Below are 21,393 nucleotides of genomic sequence, written 5' to 3' on the forward strand. Positions count from 1 at the left end.
AGCAACATTCGAGTGGTTTAAGAGGAAACGTGTAAGGGTAAGTTCACACAGGGTGCTTTTTGCTTTTTTCTGCAGCAAAACCTGATCTTCTTGGCAGGAAAGAAGCTGCTTCAAAAACGTTTAGGTGCGTTTTTGGTGCATTTTTTGTTGCGTATTTGATAGTTTTTTTTTTTCTCTTTGTCCATGCTAATGTCCTTGGATTTTCAGCAGCAAATAATGATACCTGCGTTTTTGTTGCATTTTTGCTGCGTTTTTTTCCTACACCCATTCAAGTCAATGGGTGAAAAAATGCAGCAAAAACGCTGGAAGAAGTGACATGCTCTATGTCCAAAAAACGCAGCAAAGCACAAAATACTGATCACACAAAAAAACAGTGTGTCTGCATGAGATTTCTGAAATCTCCTAGGTTTTGCTGGTATTGTAAAAAGCAGCTGAAAATTAGCATAAAAAAGCATCAAAAAAACGCAGCAAAAATGCCATGTGTGAACTTACCCTAAGGGTACCGTCACACATAACGATATCATTGCTTTTTGTGACGAGGCAACGATATCGTTAATGAAATCGTTATGTGTGACAGCGACCAACGATCAGGCCCCTGCTGGGAGATCGTTGGTCGCTGGGGAAAGTCCAGCACTTTATTTTGTCGCTGCATCTCCCGCTGACATCGCTGAATCGACGTGTGTGACGCCGATTCAGCGATGTCGTCACTGGTAACCAGGGTAAACATCGGGTTACTGAGCGCAGGGCCACGCTTAGTAACCCGATGTTTACCTTGGTTACCGTTGTAAATGTAAAAAAACAAACACTACATACTTACATTCCCGGTGTCTGGTCAGGTCCCTCGCCTTAGCTTCCCGCACTGACTGGTGAGCGCCGGCCAGCTGTAAAGCACGCTGTGCAGCTGTGACGTCACCGCTGTACTTTACGGCCGGCGCTCAGTCAGTGCTGGAAGCTGAAGGCGAGGGACCTGACCAGACACCGGGAATATAAGTATGTAGTGTTTGTTTTTTTACATTTACAACGGTAAGCAGGGTAAACATCGGGTTACTAAGCGCGGCCCTGCGCTTTGTAACCCGATGTTTACCCTGGTTACCCGGAGACTTCAGGATCGTTGGTCGCTGGAGAGCTGTCTGTGTGACAGCTCTCCAGCGACCAAACAGCGACGCTGCAGCTATCGATATTGTTGTCAGTATCGCTGCAGCGTCGCTTAGTGTGACGGTACCTTAAATGTTTTGGAATTGCCTAGTCAAAGCCCAGACCTTAGCTTAGTTAAATTAAGAATCTGTGGTCAGACTTGAAGATTGCTGTTTATCAAAGGAAGCCATCTAACTTGAAGGAGCTGGAGCAGTTTTGCCTTGAGGAATGGGCAAAAATCCCAGTGACAAGATGTCGAAAGCTCAGAGAGACTTATCCATAGTGAATTGCAGCTGTAATTGCCACAAAAGGTGGCTCTTCAACGTACTGACTTTAGGGAGGTGAACAGTTATGCACAATGAGAATCGGTTATTTTGTTCTATTTGTTTGATTCACAATAAAAACAAAATGTTCACAGTTGTAGGCAAGCTCTTTACATGAATTGATGTAAACCCTCAAACCAGTGAAATTCAAGATTGTGAGGTAGCACAACACGAAAAATGCCAAAGGGGTAAATCATTGTATGCTCACCTCCAGTGCCATTCCAGCAGTGTCGCCACTGGCTCTCCCTGGGCTCACATAACATTGATACGTCACGTGGTCCCTGTGGCCTATCAGGACTGACTTCACTCTCCTCTTGAACAAATCAAGACATCCAAAGGAAGCCACTGCTCCCACTTCTTTTGGATGGCTATTCCGTCCATAGGAGAGGAGAGTGAAGCCAGCCCTGATTGGCCACAGGGATGGTGTGAGAGCTAGTGCCTACACCGATGGAACAGTCCCCGCACCATAGGGGAGTATAGGTGTTATTATTTTACTGGGTGGAAACATTGGGATTGAGAATGGCTTGTCTGAAAAGTGGATAACCCCTTTAACAGATTTCTTTTCTAAAATACAATTAGCATATTTATAGGATAGTCAGCACATCAATATAATCCAGTTTTGGAAAACTGAACCATACACTCACTGTCCTGCTGTCAGTGTATGGTTTTATTTTTCATTCTATTCTTACAGAATGAAAATAAAGCATAATTACCAGTATCATATGTGTTTGCTTCTCTTGTCAGCTGTCCTAATGTGTCTGTTTTTGTCAATAATTGTTCTTAATTTAACAATATTCACCTCTTTTTTTTTATTTTTTTTTTATAAACCTTTGTGTTTGTGCCATTCCTCTGTTGTTCCTCCTGTTCATTACTGATTGGTCGTTTCAGGCGATGTGTAGATGGAACAACAGAAACTGCACAATGAGGAGTTGTAAGATAAATGCTGCATCATTTCTTTTTTTTATGAATGGCTAACTTATTTTCCTTAGTGGATATGTCAGGGGTGATAATATGTTCTCTTTAATTGCCCATTGTACATGGATCGTCATGGTCAGCAGGATTTTTCTTCTTAGACTTTCAAGCTAGCCTAGTGGATGGGTTGTTAAACCTTTCTATTTGTGCTTGTACAGATTCTGTCTATAATGCTGTATTCATCCAAGAAAGAAACAAATCCTGTGCCCAACCTTGATCATTCAGATTCTGACAAACCGCCCCAAGACAAAGATTTGGAGTCACCCTCTGTTAATACAATGCAGAAGAAAATTAATCCATTGGAAGACCTTGATGAGGCTACAGTGATCTGTTTTCAGGTAAAATCATGCAAGCCAGTTAAATGTATGAAGTGTTCTTTTGCAGTCTAATAATGGAGTGGGAACAGAAGCTCTTACTGGATGCTTTCCACATAATTCCACTTTTTTTCCTTGTATAGCCACTTTCTAGTTTGGCTGGGTTGTCATAATGATGGTGTGATCTCTCCCAAAAGCATAATTAAGAAAGTGCTATGCCAACCTAGACTTCCTTTTTTGGATGTCCTCTGCTCTGCCATAGTCAGCTGCCCAGCAATATGAGAGTAAAAAAACTTTGGCTATAATAATATATTAAATAGGAATTAGGGACCACTTCCTTTCTTTTCAATCAAAACTTTGATTTTTAGAACATTATGCCTTAAAAATTAGCCAACAATATGAGGCTCTGTTGAGAGAAAAATGAATGTCGGTGGGACTGACCTGACTTTTTTTTCACCCTTCTGACCAGTTAAAAAATTGCTCACAAGATTTTTTTCTTGGGGCATGTCTTTAGCCTACTCTGCAAAATTACCATCTGAGCCAGGCCCCCTGGTAAAGACCTTCAAAATCAGCACTAAATAGATATGGTATATATGTATGGTGGATTAAAATAAAATGAAAACGAGAATACTCAAGGGAGCAAAGGTAATAAAGTAAAAGCAAAACATGGCCATCTGGACCTGATGACAGATGCCAGCAGTGGAAAACAATTGCACAAGTGTTAATCAGTTTTTGTTTTATGTACTAGTTTCTCCATAAGTCAGCTGTCTAAAAGACGGCGTGGGATCATATAACAAAAATGTAATGTTTTATCATTCTTGCTCTCTATGGCTTTCTGAAGCAATTTAACCGTATGTACCACCCTCAGGTACTTCACGAGACTCAAAACATACCATTACATATCCTTCGTGCCATATATGAGATGGAAATGAAGAATATAGACTCCTTCCTTGAAAAAATGCACAAAAGGTAATATTTTTGTTTTTCATGTGGCTATCTGCTGCTGTTCATGATTTTACTACCCTTTATTTTGTCAAAGGATCTTTTTGTTGTTGTAATTTTGGTGTGTAATCTGCCAGCAAACATAATGTTATAAAAAAGCCCGAGTTTATTCTAATGAAACAATTCACTTTGTCTATTTCTCAAAGGTTCGATGGAAAATCTGTTGTGGTTGATGAAAAAGTCAAAAAGTTGGCCCAAAAATGGCAGCCCTATAAGTCTGACAAAACAGAGGAGCCGCTCTCACTTGTGATGGACACCGATATTATTATTCCGCCATGCATTGTATGTATATTGGTTTGACTTATATTGTATATATGACATATGTCCTAACCTTAGAAATCTGCATCTATTGTTTTTTACCAGTTTTAGAGGAAATCATCTTTGTTTTAACCACTTCCTGCTGCACAATTGTATTTTTCCCCTGACTCTTTGAAGAGCCATAACTTTTTCATTCTTCTGTTGAAATGGCCACATGAGGGCTTGTTTTTTTTTTTGTTTTGTTTTTTTTTTGCAGGACAAGTTGTAGTTTTGATTGACCATGCAATGACAGTGCAATCAAATGGTTTAAAAAAAAACCTGTCAATGGTTTTTTGTTTTGCTTTTATAGTGTAAACTGGAAACTTCAATCTTCATATCAGTACAACTACTGCAATACCAAACACGCATTTTATTTATTAATTTTTTTTAGTTTTAGTCACACAAGAAATTGGATTGTCTCACCATAGATCCATATGAGGGCTTGTGTTTTTGCAGCAAATTCACTTCTTCATTCCATTTTGGAGTTTACATAATGGATTGATTGCTTTTTTTATGGATTTTTTTTTTTAAGAGATGACCAAAAAATGGCCATTCTCGTGTTTATATATTATACTCAGCATATATTTTATTTCTGCGTTAAAAAATAAATAAATTATATTTTGTTAGATCAGACTTTGGTGGATGTGGCGATTTGAAATGTTTATTTTTATTTATGCCTTCAATTTTGAAAGGGGAGACGCCGAATAAATTTTTTTGTTTGAAATATTTTTTAAACCTTTTTTTCTTAAAGTGAACCTGTCACCCCCCAAAATCGAAGATGAGCTAAGCCCACCAGCATCAGAGGCTTATCTACAGCATTCTGGAATGCTGTAGATAAACCCCCGATGTATCCTGAAAGATGAGAAAAAGATGTTAGATTATACTCCCCCAGGGGCGGTCCCGCTGCGGTCCTGGTACGATGGGCGTCGCGGTCCGGTCCAGCGCCTCCCATCTTCTTACGATGACGTCCTCTTCTTGTATTCACGCTGCGGCTTCGGAGCAGGTGTACTTTGTACTGCAGTGTGCAGGCGCTGGGCTTCTCTGACCTTTCACGGCGCCTGCGCACTGCAGTACTTTGCTCTGCCCTCAACATGGCAGACAAAGTACGCCTGCGTCAGAGCCGCGGCGTGCATACAAGAAGAGGACGTCATAGTAAGAAGATGGGAGGCCCCGGACCGCGACGCCCATCGGACCGCCCGCCCAGGTGAGTATAATCTAACCTCTTTTTCTCATCTTTCAGGATACATCGGGGGGTTATCTACAGCAGGGGTCCCCAACTCCAGTCCTCAAGGCCCACCAACATGTCATGTTTTCAGGATTTCCTTAGTCTTGCCCAGGTAATAATTGCATCACCTGTGCAATGCAAAGGAAATCCTGAAAATATGACCTGTTGGTGGGCCTTGAGGACTGGAGTTGGGGACCCCTGATCTACAGTATTACAGAATGTAATAAGTAGATAAGCCCCTGATGCCGGTGGGCTTAGCTCATCTTCGATTTTGGGTGTGACAGGTTCCCTTTAAACCATCAGTTGTCTGATGACTTGTTCAATATGCTGCAATAGCTCATCTTTGCAGTATATAGCTTAAGATGGACTCCTATGAAGTCCAGCCTGTGGGACTGTGGTGAAGTACGAACATAACCATGGAGGCTACAAATCTGCACCCTATAATCGCTTCTCCTGTCGGAGGCAAAGAAAATAAGGGGTTAACAATTGCTTCTGAGCCCACCCAATAGATCGGCACCGAGCATGTATTGTAAATCTACATCTCTCATTGAAAATGGGCTTAAACCGAAATTTGTGCACACTCCGTTCATCATTGCACACAATGCACACAGTACATGTGAAATGGGGCTTCTCTAACTCAAGAAAGGCTCGTGCTTTTTTTTTTTTTTTTGTAAATGAATCTAAGCAATTACATTTTTTCCATGGAGAAACAATGTATAAAAAGCTTTGCTTCCTACTCCTGCAATTTTAAAGCACCTACACATTTCTGAACTGAAAAACAAAACCGCTCTTGTCAAGCTTGAAACTCTCTATCTTGCAGCCAACACCTACGCAGTGTGAAAAAGCCAAAGAGGAGTCCAACCCTGTCACTCAAAAACTTATCGTAACCAGTGAAAGTGAACTTCAGCTCAATTACGCCAAGCAACGGCGCGCCAAGAGCTCTGTCCTTCTCCGCAAGGAGCTTGACTCGCGCAGCAAAATAGCAGTGCGGGATTACTTGTACCAGGTGAATGAGGCTACAGTTGTTATATATGCCCGCCATGTCCTGGCATCCTTGCTGGCAGAATGGCCTGATGGTGTGCCACTCATTGAAGACATTCTGGAGCTAAGTGGAGCGGCACATATCACCTACATCCTAAACATGTTAATGCACCTAGAAGAGAAGCAACTATGGGAGAAGGTAATGCAATTTTTCAGAGCTTGAGGCGCTTGTTTGGCATATATACAATTGCAATGATTTCTGCTGTACATAAGCCAAGTTAATCAATAAGGTTATTTTAGGGTTTGTTTGTTTTTTTTACTTTATCCTATACCTCAGCATTTGACTTATTTCTCTTAGGACCGAATTGTACTGTTCCTCTAGCTGGAAATATATGGTTAAATTGATAATCGAACATTATCTGTCTCTTTTGACAGTAGATAACCAGTGTCAATGCACATTCTGACCTTACAGAGAGTGTCCCATGGTCTAATGGCCTGTCCCCTGGCAAGTAGAATGTCAAAGACAGGGAGTAGCGGGCACCACACAGAATAGTTGGGGATCAACCAAATGCATATATATATAGTAGTAAAGTCCAAACAAGAAAAGAAATGCACACAACTGGGATCAACCTCGAAAAATACACAATATTTATTATTTTCAATACAAAAACACAACAAGGCAGGCCATATTATGTTAAAAACATTTAAAACCAAAAATAATGGCTGATAGGTCACACATCCCCCCAGGTAAATAAAGAAGTGTGTTAACAAAGCACTTTGTAATAGCTAGTTGGTCCGGACAAAAGATATATAGAATGGGACGCTCAAACCCCTGCCTGTCTGCTGCCAGTTATACGAGAGTTCCCTCCAATACAATGCTCATGTCCTAAATATGGGGACAATAGTATAGGCATATTTACCAGACATGCTGCGCAGGAATTGGGTCCAAGAAAATATTAGAGAGAGACATCCCAAAGAAGCCACAAGTTACTTGTCAATGCTAATAGTCCGGACACCTAATAAACCTAGGCGGTCAGATGGAGATACAGCGACCGATAATCAAGTGCCAACCATGGGGGGGAAAGAGACCAAGGCCCCACGCGTATCGACACTATCAAAGTGTCTTCATCAGGGGAAGTATATTTCTACATCTGATGTGCAGCCTCAGTCATTAGTTTTTGCAAAGATGTACAAATCCTGTCCATGTTAATTGCAGCCTATGTATTTTGTGTACATCAGGGGTGTCAAACTGCATTCCTCGAGGGCTGCAAACAGGTCATGTTTTCAGGATTTCCTTGCATTGCACAGGTGATAATTTAATCACCTACACACATAATGATTGCAGCACCTTGTGCAATGCTAAGGAAATCTTGAAAACACATGGTTTGAGGCCCTCGAGGAATGCAGTTTGACACCCCTGCTGTACATTACCACTAGTGATGAGCGACCACTAAAATGCTTAGGTGCTCGTTGCTCGGGTCGAGCAAATTGGAATACTCGGGTACTCAACCCGAGCAACGAGCCCAATGTAAGTGTATGGGAAACCTGAGTATTTTTAGCGCGATCCCCCCGGGGGTCCTTTTAAGGTTTAAAAACGTCTGAAAATGATGGAAACACTGCTCAAATGACATGGGAACATCATGAGGATCGCCCCTGCAAGAATTTCTGACTCAAAGGTCACAGCTGTCAGCAGTGTTGTCAGAGTTTCACACCATTTTTACTGGTGCACCAAAAAACATACAAAAACTAAACCAAAATAGATTTTGCTGGGAAATATGTTAAGGTACAGACTTTCCAGGGTAATGACTTGTATATAAGGCAAAATAATTAACCCCAGACCAAAATGTTCCTCCACCACTAGGGCCATGTTCACGCGTAGCGTTTTTTATGCTTTTTTCAACGTTAACATTGCTTTCAACCAATACAAATGCATTCACTGGGAAATGTGATTTGTAACATTTAACACCCCTAGCTGGCCATGTGGTGTGTGACACATAACGAGACACATCTTGTTTCATTTATGAAGGAGCGACTCTTAAAGTCACAAAGCCTATTTTTAGAGGGGCATCAGGCGGCATTAATATTCTTAAAGGACCATTATTAAACAGTGGGTCTCCTATGCTGTTATTGCCTATGAACTGAGTGGCTGGGTTGCCAACAATTACAACACACCCCAATACCCCTTTCACAAGAGGTACAGGAGGGCTTCCTGAAAAAATGTTGCATTGAATGCAAGGCCTGCCCTGCTATCGAGTCATATGCACCCCAATAAGCCTTTGAACCCAGGTACTGGATGGCCACAAGAAAACCCACTTCACATTATTCAGTTGGTCCTGCCATACTGTTTTCTTATGTATTAAGTGCAAGACCTACCCTGCTACCAAGTCATATGCACCCCAATAAGCCTTTGAACCCAGGTACTGGATGGTCACAGGAAAACCCACTTCACATTCTTCAGATGGTCCTGCCATACTGTTTTCTTATGTATTAACTGCAAGGCCTGCCCTGCTACCAAGTCATATGCACCCCAATAAGCCTTTGAACCCAGGTACTGGATGGACACAGGAAAACCCACTTCACATTCTTCAGATGGTCCTGCCATACTGTTTTCTTATGTATTAACTGCAAGGCCTGCCCTGCTACCAAGTCATATGCACCCCATTAAGCCTTTGAACCCAGGTACTGGATGGACACAGGAAAACCCACTTCACGTTCTTCAGTTGGTCCTGCCATACTGTTTCCTTATGCATTGAATGCAAGGGCTGCCTTGACCCAAATTTACAAGCACCCCAATTCCCCCTTGGAAGAAACATGGAGGAGAGCCTCATAAAAAACTGTAACATTACAAAGGAGCGGGTCTCCTAGACTCGTAATGCCCATACACTAAGTGCATGGGCAGACAAACATTTCCTCCTGGGGGATACATTTTTTAAAAATATATAATGGGGATCATAGACACCCTTGCCAAAATATTGACTGCCTGTAGCAGCATGGAATACGTGAACCCTGGTGATCTAGTGGTGGAAAATGATGAGAGGCGGAGGAAGGCCTCATTAAAACCTTGGCCCAATTTAAAGGAGCGGGTCTCCTAGACTTGTAATACCCATACACTAAGCGTTAAGCCTGGTGATCTAGTGGTAGAGAATGAGGAGACATTGCTGAAGGCGTCATGAAAAAATAGACACAATGTAAAGGGGAGTGTCTCCTAGAATTGTAATGCCCATACAGGCAGTGCATGGGCTGACAAACATCTCCACAAGGGGGATAGATTTTTTAAAAATATACTATAGGCATCATAGACACCCTTGCCAAAAACTGGACTGCCTGTAGCGGCACAGAAGACGTTAAGCCTGGTGATCTAGTGGTGGAGAATGAGGAGACATAAAGATAAATCATACTGAAAAAAAAAAATAAAAAGAATGTGAATCCACTGATGAAAGTAAATAACAAAAGGGAGAGGCGAACACAGGTTCATATACTGTATATGGTGCCACATTGTGTCCAACAAGATGTTTGTCCCTAGCAACAGCTCAGAGACAGGGATATAAATATATATATATACCGTATATACTCGTGTATAAGCTGACCCGAGTATAAGCCGACTCCCCTAATTTTGCCACAAAAAACTGCGAAAACTTAATGACTCGAGTATAAGCCTAGGGTGGGAAATGCAGCAGCTACCGGTAAATTTCAAAAGTAAAAATAGATACCAATAAAAGTAAAATTAATTGAGACATCAGTATGTTAAGTGTTTTTGAATATCCATATTTAATCCGGAGCCCCATATAATGCTCCATACAGTTCATGATGGGCCCATAAGATGCTCCATACAAAATACGCCCCATATAATGCTCCATAAAGTTTATGATGGGCCCCATAAGATCCTCCATATTAAAATATGCCCCATATAATCCTGCATAAAGATTAATAATGGCCCCATAAGATGCTCCATAGAGATATTTGCGCAATATAATGCTGCACAAATGTTGATTATGGCCCCATAAGATGCTCCATAGAGATATTTGCCCCATATAGTGCTGCACAAACGTTATGGCCCCATAAGATGCTCCATAAAGATAGTTGCCACATATAGTGCTGCACAAACATTGATTATGACCCCATAAGATGCTCCATAAAGATATTTGCCCCATATACAGGTCCTTCTCAAAAAATTAGCATATAGTGTTAAATTTCATTATTTACCATAATGTAATGATTACAATTAAACTTTCATATATTATAGATTCATTATCCACCAACTGAAATTTGTCAGGTCTTTTATTGTTTTAATACTGATGATTTTGGCATACAACTCCTGATAACCCAAAAAACCTGTCTCAATAAATTAGCATATTTCACCCATCCAATCAAATAAAAGTGTTTTTTAATAACAAACAAAAAAACCAACAAATAATAATGTTCAGTTATGCACTCAATACTTGGTCGGGAATCCTTTGGCAGAAATGACTGCTTCAATCCGGCGTGGCATGGAGGCAATCAGCCTGTGACACTGCTGAGATGTTATGGAGGCCCAGGATGCTTCAATAGCGGCCTTAAGCTCATCCAGAGTGTTGGGTCTTGCGTCTCTCAACTTTCTCTTCACAATATCCCACAGATTCTCTATGGGGTTCAGGTCAGGAGAGTTGGCAGGCCAATTGAGCACAGTAATACCATGGTCAGTAAACCATTTACCGGTGGTTTTGGCACTGTGAGCAGGTGCCAGGTCGTGCTGAAAAATGAAATCTTCATCTCCATAAAGCATTTCAGCCGATGGAAGCATGAAGTGCTCCAAAATCTCCTGATAGCTAGCTGCATTGACCCTGCCCTTGATGAAACACAGTGGACCAACACCAGCAGCTGACATGGCACCCCACACCATCACTGACTGTGGGTACTTGACACTGGACTTCAGGCATTTTGGCATTTCGTTCTCCCCAGTCTTCCTCCAGACTCTGGCACCTTGATTTCCGAATGACATGCAAAATTTGCTTTCATCAGAAAAAAGTACTTGGGACCACTTAGCAACAGTCCAGTGCTGCTTCTCTGTAGCTCAAAAGTGGCTTTACCTGGGGAATGCGGCACCTGTAGCCCATTTCCTGCACACGCCTGTGCACGGTGGCTCTGGATGTTTCCACACCAGACTCAGTCCACTGCTTCCTCAGGTTCCCCAAGGTCTGGAATCGGTCCTTCTCCACAATCTTCCTCAGGGTCCGGTCTCCTCTTCTCGTTGTACAGCGTTTTCCGCCACATTGTTTCCTTCCAACAGACTTACCATTGAGGTGCCTTGATACAGCACTCTGGGAACAGCCTATTTGTTGAGAAATTTCTTTCTGGGTCTTACCCTCTTGCTTGAGGGTGTCAATGATGGCCTTCTTGACATCTGTCAGGTCGCTAGTCTTACCCATGATGGGGGTTTTGAGTAATGAACCAGGCAGGGAGTTTATAAAAGCCTCAGGTATCTTTTGCATGTGTTTAGAGTTAATTAGTTGATTCAGAAGATTAGGGTAATAGGTCGTTTAGAGAACCTTTTCTTGATATGCTAATTTATTGAGACAGGTTTTTTGGGTTATCAGGAGTTGTATGCCAAAATCATCAGTATTAAAACAATAAAAGACCTGACAAATTTCAGTTGGTGGATAATGAATCTATAATATATGAAAGTTTAATTGTAATCATTACATTATGGTAAATAATGAAATTTAACACTATATGCTAATTTTTTGAGAAGGACCTGTACTCCTGCACAAACGTTGATTATGGCCCCATAAGATGCTCCATACAGACACTTGCCCCATTTGCTGTTGCTGCGATAAAAAAAAAAATCACATACTCTCCTCTCGTCGCTCAGGCCCCCGACACTTTAAATATTCACCTTTCCACTTTCCAGCCGCCGCTCCGTGCAGAGATATTAAAACTGGAATATATAAGAAGAAATGGAAAAAATATACATACATCTCATTTTGATGACAGTTCCCCCTGGGGGAGTTTATTTTGGTTTCTAATTGGTAACGGGCATCAGAAAAACACCCTTGCACAAAAATTGAGTGACTTTTGCATCACGGAATGCGTTCACCCTGGTGTTGTACTGGTTGTGGAGGAGGAGGAGGAGGATAACACCGAACAGACAAAATCAGGAAGCTGATACCCATGTGGTTGGGGAGAGGTGCATGACAATACTCCTCCACAAAAGAGACAATGTATTTGAGGTTATGTTTCGTTGTTTTCCACTTGGTAGTGTACAGAAGTCTTTCCCAATGCAGCCCTTGTTCATTTTTATAAGAGTCAGCCTGTCAGTATTTTCAGTTGACAGGTGGATGCGCTTATGTTATAATTCCACCAGCGGCACTAAAAACCTGCTCTGACAAACGCTAGCAGCAAGGCAGGCCAGGACCTCAAAGGCGTAGAGAGCGAGTTCATGCCACGTGTCCAGCTTGGATACCCAATAATTAAAAGGCACAGAGGAATCCCGGAGGACGTTTGTCTGATCAGCAAGGTACTCCCTCAGCATCTTCCCAAACATTGCGCTTTTTGTGACAGCACCCCTTGCCTCTCTGCCGGGAAAATGGGAGCGTCTGAGTAAACTGTCCCAGAACTTTAATATTGTTCCCCTGCCTGAGGTGAATTGTACTTCTGTCTCTCTCGCTTGGACTCCTTAGTTGTACAACAAACTCTTGACGTCTGCTGCCAGCGTTCTCACATGGGAATTTTCTAAGTAATTCCACTACAAGGGCCCTCTGGTACTGCAACATTTCAGTACACCTCTCTGCCTCTGGCAGAAGAGATTGAAAGTTCTCCTTGTAGCGTGGGTCTAGAAGTATCACCAACCAGTAATGATTGTCACCAAAAAAATGTTATAATGCGAGGGTCCCCTGAAACGCAGCGCAACATAAAGTCAGCCATGCGTGCCAGACTGCTAACAGGCAAAACTTCCGTGTCCTCAACAACAGGACGACTGATCATGCTGTCCTCCTCCTCCACCCTGTCCTTAGGCCATCCCCGCTGAACAGACCTATGCAATGTAGAGTTCCAATGCGTGGGGACATCACACACTAGTTGGTGAGCCGGGAGCTGCAAACGCTGCTGAAGCATGGCAGGGGCAGCTGAAACTGTAGCTGACTTCCTAAAATGGGCAGACAGATGGCGTACTTTCACTAGCAGATCCGGCAGCTCCAGGTAGCTTTTCAGAAAACGTTGAACCACGAGGTTAAGCACATGGGCCAGGCAAGGTACATGTGTGAGATCACCTTGCCTTAGAGCCATTGTCACACACGACCATGCCTGGCTTGTAGGTTCAGCGGTGTCATCCAAATATGACTGCTCTTTCAGTGCTGTCCACAACTCTTCTGCATTGTGCAGTTTGTCACCTATGCAGATTAGCTTCAGCACAGCCTGTTGCCGCTTGGCTGAGGCAGTGCTTCTGACTTATGTGTTGAACTTAGAGATGGAGACTGAAGAGGAGGTGGTGCAGGAGCTGTAGACTGTGGAAGCAACTCTGATTGACGTAGGGCCCGCAATCCTCGGCGTGGGGAGGATGTGTTCCATCCCAAGGTCCGACTGGGTCCCAGCTTCCACTTTAACCCAGTGTGCCGTCAGTGAGATGTACTGTCCCTGCCCACAAGCACTTGTACACGTGTCCGTGGTTAGGTGGACTTTACCAGTAACAGCATTGTTGAGGGCATGGGTAATGTTGTGGGACATATGCTGATGTACACCAGGAGAAATAGTGGCGACTGGGGACCGAGTACCTTGGGACGGCCGCCGCCATCAGGTTGTGGAAAGCTTCCCTCTCAATGAGGCAACATTTCGAGCACAAGCAGAAGAGAAATGTTACAATTTAGGACTGTGGCCTGTGGGACATTGGATGGGTATTTTCGCTTGCGTTCCAATGACTGGGGTATAGACTACTGAAGGCTGTGCTGGGACAAGGATGTGGTCGGGCTTGATGATGGTGTTGCTTGACTGTGGGCAACAACAGGTTCAGGGCCCGAGGCATCTTCACATGCACGGTGGACTGGGGATTGGCTTCTACGCAAAACAGTGGAAGAAGCAGTGGTGTCACCTGCAGACAGTGTTCCTGGAGCCTGGGGTTTGGCTCTTGTAACACTTTCCCACCATCGCCTTCATGTGACCGTGGCTGGTCAAAGCTTTGGGCATCGCCACATGCGATCTCATCTGGCCCCACTTCAAGTTGACTGGCCGAGAGTCCGGAATCTTGAAATGGAAAACTGAACAGCTCTTCAGAGTGTCCAAGTGTGTGATCAGTTGTTTCAGAGCATTCTGCATGGTGGGAGGAAGGAGGATCAGGGTGAGGAATATCCGGTCCACACTCACGGCTACTCAGACTTGGCCGTGTGGAAGACTTGGTGGTGGTGGCGGCAGCTAAGTGACTGGAAGCATTATCCCCTATCCAACCAACAACCGTTTCACACTGCACTGGCTTCAATAGTGGTGTGCTGCGATCCCCTAGAAACTGGGATAGGAAGGTCGAATGAGAAGAAGTGGGTCTTTGTTGTGGCCCACTTTCAGCTTGGACACGGCCTCGTCCTTTGCATGCACCATCAGCATCACGTCCACTTCCCTTGCCCCTTGCCTTGCCCATTTTAAATGGACTACTGAACTATTTCAAAAGCTCAACACAAATGTATTTATTTGGAGCAAAATTATATCTAATCGATATGCCTTCAAAGCTACAATTTTTCCACCACAGATACAACAGGCTGCAGCCACAGATATCAGACTGTATAATTATTTTTTCTGTTGTATGTGAAATTTTGAAAAAAAAGAAGAGTAGAACAAGGCTAGCACACAGAACTATGATACGTATGCCTGTGAAAATACGATTTTTCCACCACAGATACAACAGGCTTCAGCCTGACATTACAGACTTAACCAATCATCATCCCCCAATAAGGATGGGAGATTCAGAGGCACTAGCCCAAAAATTAACCAGACAATATAAAATTTAATAATTTATTGTATAGACAAAATAAAAAATAAACAAAGGGAAAATCACATGAAACATCCGAGGACAGTAGAAAAAACACACACATAGGCATGAATACACACATGTACTCGTATGCAAGAAGCACCTATCTAATCAAGTACTAAATATGCATGAGATGCAGGCAGACTAATCTATATATAGAAGCCAAAAAACCTCCAAATGGAAACTGCTCAATGTCAGGATCCTATAGGTAAAGTGACAATGCAAGTGCAAAAACAACTATAAATAACTGCCTAAATCAGGTAAATCATATGATAGCGTGCTACTTACATGTGTGCTAATGCCTCGTGTATACTGCCTCGATCCTGACATTGAGCAGTTTCCATTTGGAGGTTTTTTATACAATAAATTATTAAATTTTATATTGTCTGGTTAATTTTTGGGCTAGTGCCTCTGAATCTCCCATCCTTATTGGGGGATGATGATTGGTTACATTTGGTGAGAGGTGGTGCCTCACATATTGGATTTTGGTATGTATATGACATTACAGACTGTATACATTTTGGGGGGTTTTGTGAATTTTTGAAAAAAATTAAAAAGAGTAGAAAAACGTTGGCACACAAAACTATGGTACGTATGCCTGCAAAACTACGATTTTTCCACCACAAATACACCAGGCCGCAGCCACAGATAAGACTGTGTAAAATATTTTTTGCTTTTTGGTGATTTTTTTTGAAAAAAAAAGTGTAACAAGGCTAGCAGAAGAACTATGCAACTTATGCCTGTGAAGCTACGATTTTCCCACCACAGATACACCAGGCTGCAGCCACAGATAAGACTGTATAAAATATTTTTTGTGTTTTGGTGAATTTTTGAGAAAAAAAAACAAGGCTAGCACACAGAACTGTGATACGTATGCCTGGAAAATAAGATTTTTCCACCACAGATACACTAGGCAACAGATAACAGACTGTATAATTTTTTTTTCTCTTGTATGTGAAATTTGGCAAAAAATTAAAAATGAGTACAACAAGGATAGCAGACAGAACTACAGTGCTGTGCAAATTAATTGGGACAAAGCAAAAAAATAAAATGTTATAATGCACTGTTACATACTAATTCTGAAAATTACTTTTTTCCACTGGCTAGCTGACCAAGCTTTATTTATTATATATTAAAACTGGTTTTAATCGCTGACTGGTGAAGAACTTAAGATTTTGATTAAAAAATGATTTGTCCCAATTACACAGCACTGTATGAAACTTATGCCTGCGAAGCTACTATTTTTCCACCACAGATACACCAGTCGTCAGCCTCAGATAACAGACTGATCTAAATGTGGCCTTGATTTTTTGGGGCACAACTAAATTGTGTCAACAAGTTTGCTATGACACACACAAAAAATATTTTTTGGAGCACTCACATCTGGTGCCTGGGACAAAAAAAAATGGTAGATTTGCACATTCTTCGATTACAACAACCTGGCTGTAGTAGGCAGCGTGACCAAGCAAATAAATGTTGAAATAAGGGGGCTATGGATTGCTTTTGAATAAAAGGAGCAGGTATAAGGTCAAGAGAAAAGAAAAAACCAACAAAAACTGCAGCTATGTATATATTACTTAAGCAGCAGCAGACAGTAATGGAGCCTTTATATGTATGCAGTGAGATCTATGTACCCACATACAGTGCCTGCAGGCCTTGCACTGATGTGGATACGCGTATATAGACTCCCCTGCCTACCTAGCGCTGCAATCTTTGGACCCCCGAATTAGCCCTAAAAAGGTCTGTTGGTTTCTCAGGAGTTGTGAACCGAACAGTTGCAGACCTATACTACCTCTTAAAAGTATGATTCTGACCCTATCTCAGCAGCAGCTCTCCTTACACTAGCGGAGTCCAGAGCGGAATGCGGCGAGCAGGGCGGCGCCTGGTCTCTTACAGACCTGATGACGCTGTGCGGCCATCCAGTCACTGTAATACCACAACAAAGATGGCTGCGGCGTTACAGTGCATGGCTGACAATCCCTGCACTGTCATTGGCGCTATAAAACAATTGCAGGGCGGAGACCCGAACTCCCGACAAATAATCCCGGAAATACTCAGTGCTCACCGAGTACACCTAGCATAGTGATACTCGAGCGAGTAGTGGCGAGCACGTTCGCTCATCACTAATTACCACAGATATAATTCAGAATCTATAGACTGGAAGGGATTAAATCTGCACAAAATGACTAATCAAACTGAGCACCCAAGTACAGTGACTCGGTCGCTGTTCGGGGAGTCTGAGCAGTTCAGTGTATCTTTCCTGTTTTTCGTCTCTTTGACTCGTGTAATTCCAAAGCTCAATCAGGGAAGAGCAGAGCAGAGATGGATGGATAAGTAGGTGAGAAGTTGTATTGAAACTGACAACCATGATAAGGGTGCACCAGGCCTTTGTTTGAACAGTCTTTTTGTGATACTTTCAAACACAATATTATGTCCTTGCTTTCCTTCAGAGCTTTTCGTAGAATTATTATATTAACTTTTTTCCAAGAAGATTCTACTCGAACACCCTTTTTATCCTTCAGAGAATTGTGTTCTATGTTACCATTGAAACTCATGTTTAGGCTTTAACAATACTGTTCAAGCAGCGGGTAGGTGTTAAAAGCTTTACAGCAGAACAGCGTGCAGAACTTAAATGGTTCTCACATTTTTCTGAAGGAGTTTTTTCACCACCTGCATAACGCCTGACTTTTCTAATAAGTTATGTAACTGATTTGTAAAAGAAGACAGTCTTATATAATTAACATGGAAAAATGAAGAAAAGGACAGCTAAACAGTGCCCACCCAATGATGGCTAACCACATCTAATAGCTAGTGTTTGCGCCGTCTTCTTGTTTTATTTTTTAAGCCTTGCCAGGAATAGGGGCCCACAGTTATGTATGTTATGTCCATGACAAAGTAACATTATGCAAATCGCCTCTAGAACTGGAACTCTAGTGCCACCTATTGCATGTAGCAATCCTAAAAGTCAACATCAACCCTTTACAGGGCTTTGCCATTTGAATTGCATATGCGTGTTTCAGAGTATTTGCCCCTCACCAGCGCAAAGCAGAAGATTGAATTTGCCTGAGGGAGGGGCCTCAGACAAAAGGTGTCTAAGAGGGAATGTTTCTCCTTGTAGAGAGTGGCAAAATGGTGTAAAGAGACTTCTAGGCTATGCAATGCTCAATATGGCCTTCTAAGATTGTTACAACCAATAGGTGGCTTTTGAGTTCCCTTTCCTTTCTGAACACTCCTCCTCTTGGCACACTCCACATGGAAAAATGTTCATCTTAAGATTACACTAAAATCTGTTTATTCTGATTGTGCCTCCACTCACTTGTTTCTTCTGATACAGATGTCCCTTCTTCCTTGTCACTCATGTAGCATTAGTTAATACCTGATACCGCAAAGGCAAAGTTCCTGTTACAGAGCCTGCTCAATGAGGGCGCCTGTCAAAGCTGAAGGAAATGTGAATAATAATAACATGTGCACCAAATTGACCAGATAATCGTTGTATAATGATTCAGTGAACATTTTTCTTTGACCTCCATGTAGCCGATAACCATCACATCCTGATGTATGATGGTACAGAGCTGACGTAGGCGCTGCTCATCTCCTGTAGAAGAGGTCTGTCACAGATGATTTTAGCAGAAAGTTCCTTGTCCTGTCTCTACCACTGATTAATGTGTCGTGCCCGCCCATCTTTTTAGGAGGAGTTCTTCAGCAATCACCGTATGCTATCTACTGTGCAGAATATAACACACCTTAGCTGCTGCAGGCCCTCTTTTATTGCTGCTTCATATCAATCTATCATGCAGCTAGAAAGCTATTTGTTAGCAGTTGAGATGACTACTATGAGGAATTACGGACTTGTTACATCCTTATTTTCACAGCACATTCGAGATGAGCAATAAAGTTTGCAGGACCCTGGTCCACAGTACATGTCGGTACTCTGTCATCCAGATTGGGGTCCAGCAAAATTCCTTCACTGGAGCTCCAATCCTGGTATCCTGTTTTTTTTTTTAGTTTTTTTTTTTTTTGGGGGGGGGGGGTTAACTATTTTCAAGGCCCCTTCAATTACATGTCACGTGAGGCCTAAGGTACCTTCACACTGAGCAACTTTACAACGAGAACGACAACGATCCGTGACGTTGCAGCGTCCTGGATAGCGATCTCGTTGTGTTTGACACGCAGCAGCGATCAGGATCCTGCTGTGACATCGCTGGTCGTTGCTGAAAGTCCGGAACTTTATTTGGTCGTCAGGTTGGCGTGATTCGTCATGTTTGACAGCAAAAGCAACGGTGCCTGCAATGTTTCTTCATGGAGCGAACAACCAGCGAGAACGATAAATACGTCACTGGATCGCTCCTGCATCGTTCTGCGTTGCCGGTGTTTGACGTCTCCTAACGACCTAAACAGCGACGCTGCAGCGATCGGCATCGTTGTCTATATCGCTGCAGCGTCGCTAAATGTGACGGTACCTTTAGAGACCTGGATTGCAAGTTGATCATAGCTCACACAGTCCACACTAGATACACAACTCACTGCCACCAACCTACTGAGGTCTGGCTCACTTAGTATCCTGCATGTGCACACAGCTCTCTGGCATTTGAAGGGTTAGTCTTAAAGGCTGGGGATTGTTGACAGCATATTAGAACTAAAGCTGTTATATTTCCCTACAAGTCAGTCCTTGGATCAGGTTTCCAGAGTTGACTGTCTATTTATTAGCTAAATGACAAATCACATACCCCACATGCCTAAAAATAATGGCCGCTGCCGTAACGGATTCCAGATGGAGGCATAAGTGACTCCGTCTGCCTCATCATAATAAATGGCTCCGTCGGGGAATCCTGATTTTTGAGTATTTAGACAAAAGCCTTAATACTGTGCTCAGCTAAGGCTACTTTCACACTTGCGTCATTTTAGATCCGTCGCAATGCATCGTTTTTGGGGAAAAAACGCATTTTGCAAATGTGCCCGCAAGATGCGTTTTTTTCCCATAGACTTGTATTGCCGACGGATCTCGACGTATGGCCATACGTCACATCCTTCGTGCACTGGATGCGTCGTGTTTTGGCGAACCGTCACGAAAAACGTTCAATGTAAAGGTTTCTTTCGTACGTTGGATCCGCCATTTCCTACCGCGCATGCGCGGCCGGAACTCCGCCCCCTCTTCCCCAGGACATAGACTGGGCAGCGGATGCGTTGAAAAACTGCATCTGCTGCCCACGTTGTGCCAAATTTGCACAACGTCCGTCGGTACGTCACACCGACGCTTTGCGATAGCTGCGTACCGACGCAAGTGTGAAAGAAGTCTTAGAGTGTTGGGTAAATGTCAGCCGAGTCTAACCTGCATGCGTGGCTGCAGCTGCATTCTTATAATTTCTAGTTGTGGATGCATTATCCTACATACTATAAAATGTTGAGCTTTCGAATACCTTGTGTGGTTTTTTTGTTTTTGCTACTTTCTGACACTTTTCTAATACTGAGCGCTTAATCTGGATGTACAGCGTTAACACACTCCCCTGGGAACTGTATGGACTTTAGGCTGATACATTGTGACACTGTGAGGACAAGATAGATGTTTGTGCTGCTCATGTATTTAAGGGATTAGCGAGACAAAGTTCAATTATAGTAAATCCTCAATTGTGAGTCGTGTTAAGTCTTTTGGCTGAAAACAAGAATGTTACCATTTACAGACGGCACATCAAGATGGAGAAATAGGAGACTCTCAAAGTTGCAGAATTTAGATCAAACCAGAAACCCCTTTCATTTTCTTTATTGGCACTTTTATAGCACCTCCATATAATGGTGAAATGTGTCAGTAGAGCAGTCTAATAAGAAAGCCCAGGTTGCTAAGCATGGAATTTTTTTTTTTTTTACTTTTTATTTTTATTTTCCTGTAGATCTTGCGGAAGGTGCTAGGGGGCTGCAGTGAAAGTATGCTTGGCACGGTAGCGCTAACAGCGTGTCAGTTCATGGAGGAGCCTGGAACTGCAGTGCAAGTCCAAGAATCCAAACACCCCTACAACAATAATACAATTTTTGAGGTATGATGATGCAATATCTGCTTTTCTCAATCAAGAATAATATACAGTATAAAAAGTGTGAGTGTGTGGTATACTGCTTCCACCTTGTGATCGTCTGACCTCTATATAGGAGAGTCTTTTCGATGTGTAC

At 42.6% G+C, this 21,393-nt stretch overlaps 1 protein-coding gene across 1 annotated transcript in view; it reads left to right on the forward strand.

Moving 5' to 3' along the window:
• LOC138670277 (zinc finger ZZ-type and EF-hand domain-containing protein 1-like) overlaps positions 1 to 21,393 on the forward strand; it is a 306,056-nt gene that overhangs the window by 272,549 nt on the left and 12,114 nt on the right. Inside the window, exons 45-49 of the mRNA XM_069757472.1 lie at positions 2,588 to 2,767; positions 3,612 to 3,712; positions 3,892 to 4,027; positions 6,088 to 6,447; positions 21,120 to 21,263. Of these exons, the coding sequence (XP_069613573.1) occupies positions 2,588 to 2,767; positions 3,612 to 3,712; positions 3,892 to 4,027; positions 6,088 to 6,447; positions 21,120 to 21,263 (921 nt within the window). The remainder of the gene's footprint in view (positions 1 to 2,587; positions 2,768 to 3,611; positions 3,713 to 3,891; positions 4,028 to 6,087; positions 6,448 to 21,119; positions 21,264 to 21,393) is intronic.

This window comes from Ranitomeya imitator, chromosome 3 (genome assembly GCF_032444005.1).
Source record: "Ranitomeya imitator isolate aRanImi1 chromosome 3, aRanImi1.pri, whole genome shotgun sequence".
NCBI lineage: Eukaryota > Metazoa > Chordata > Amphibia > Anura > Dendrobatidae > Ranitomeya > Ranitomeya imitator.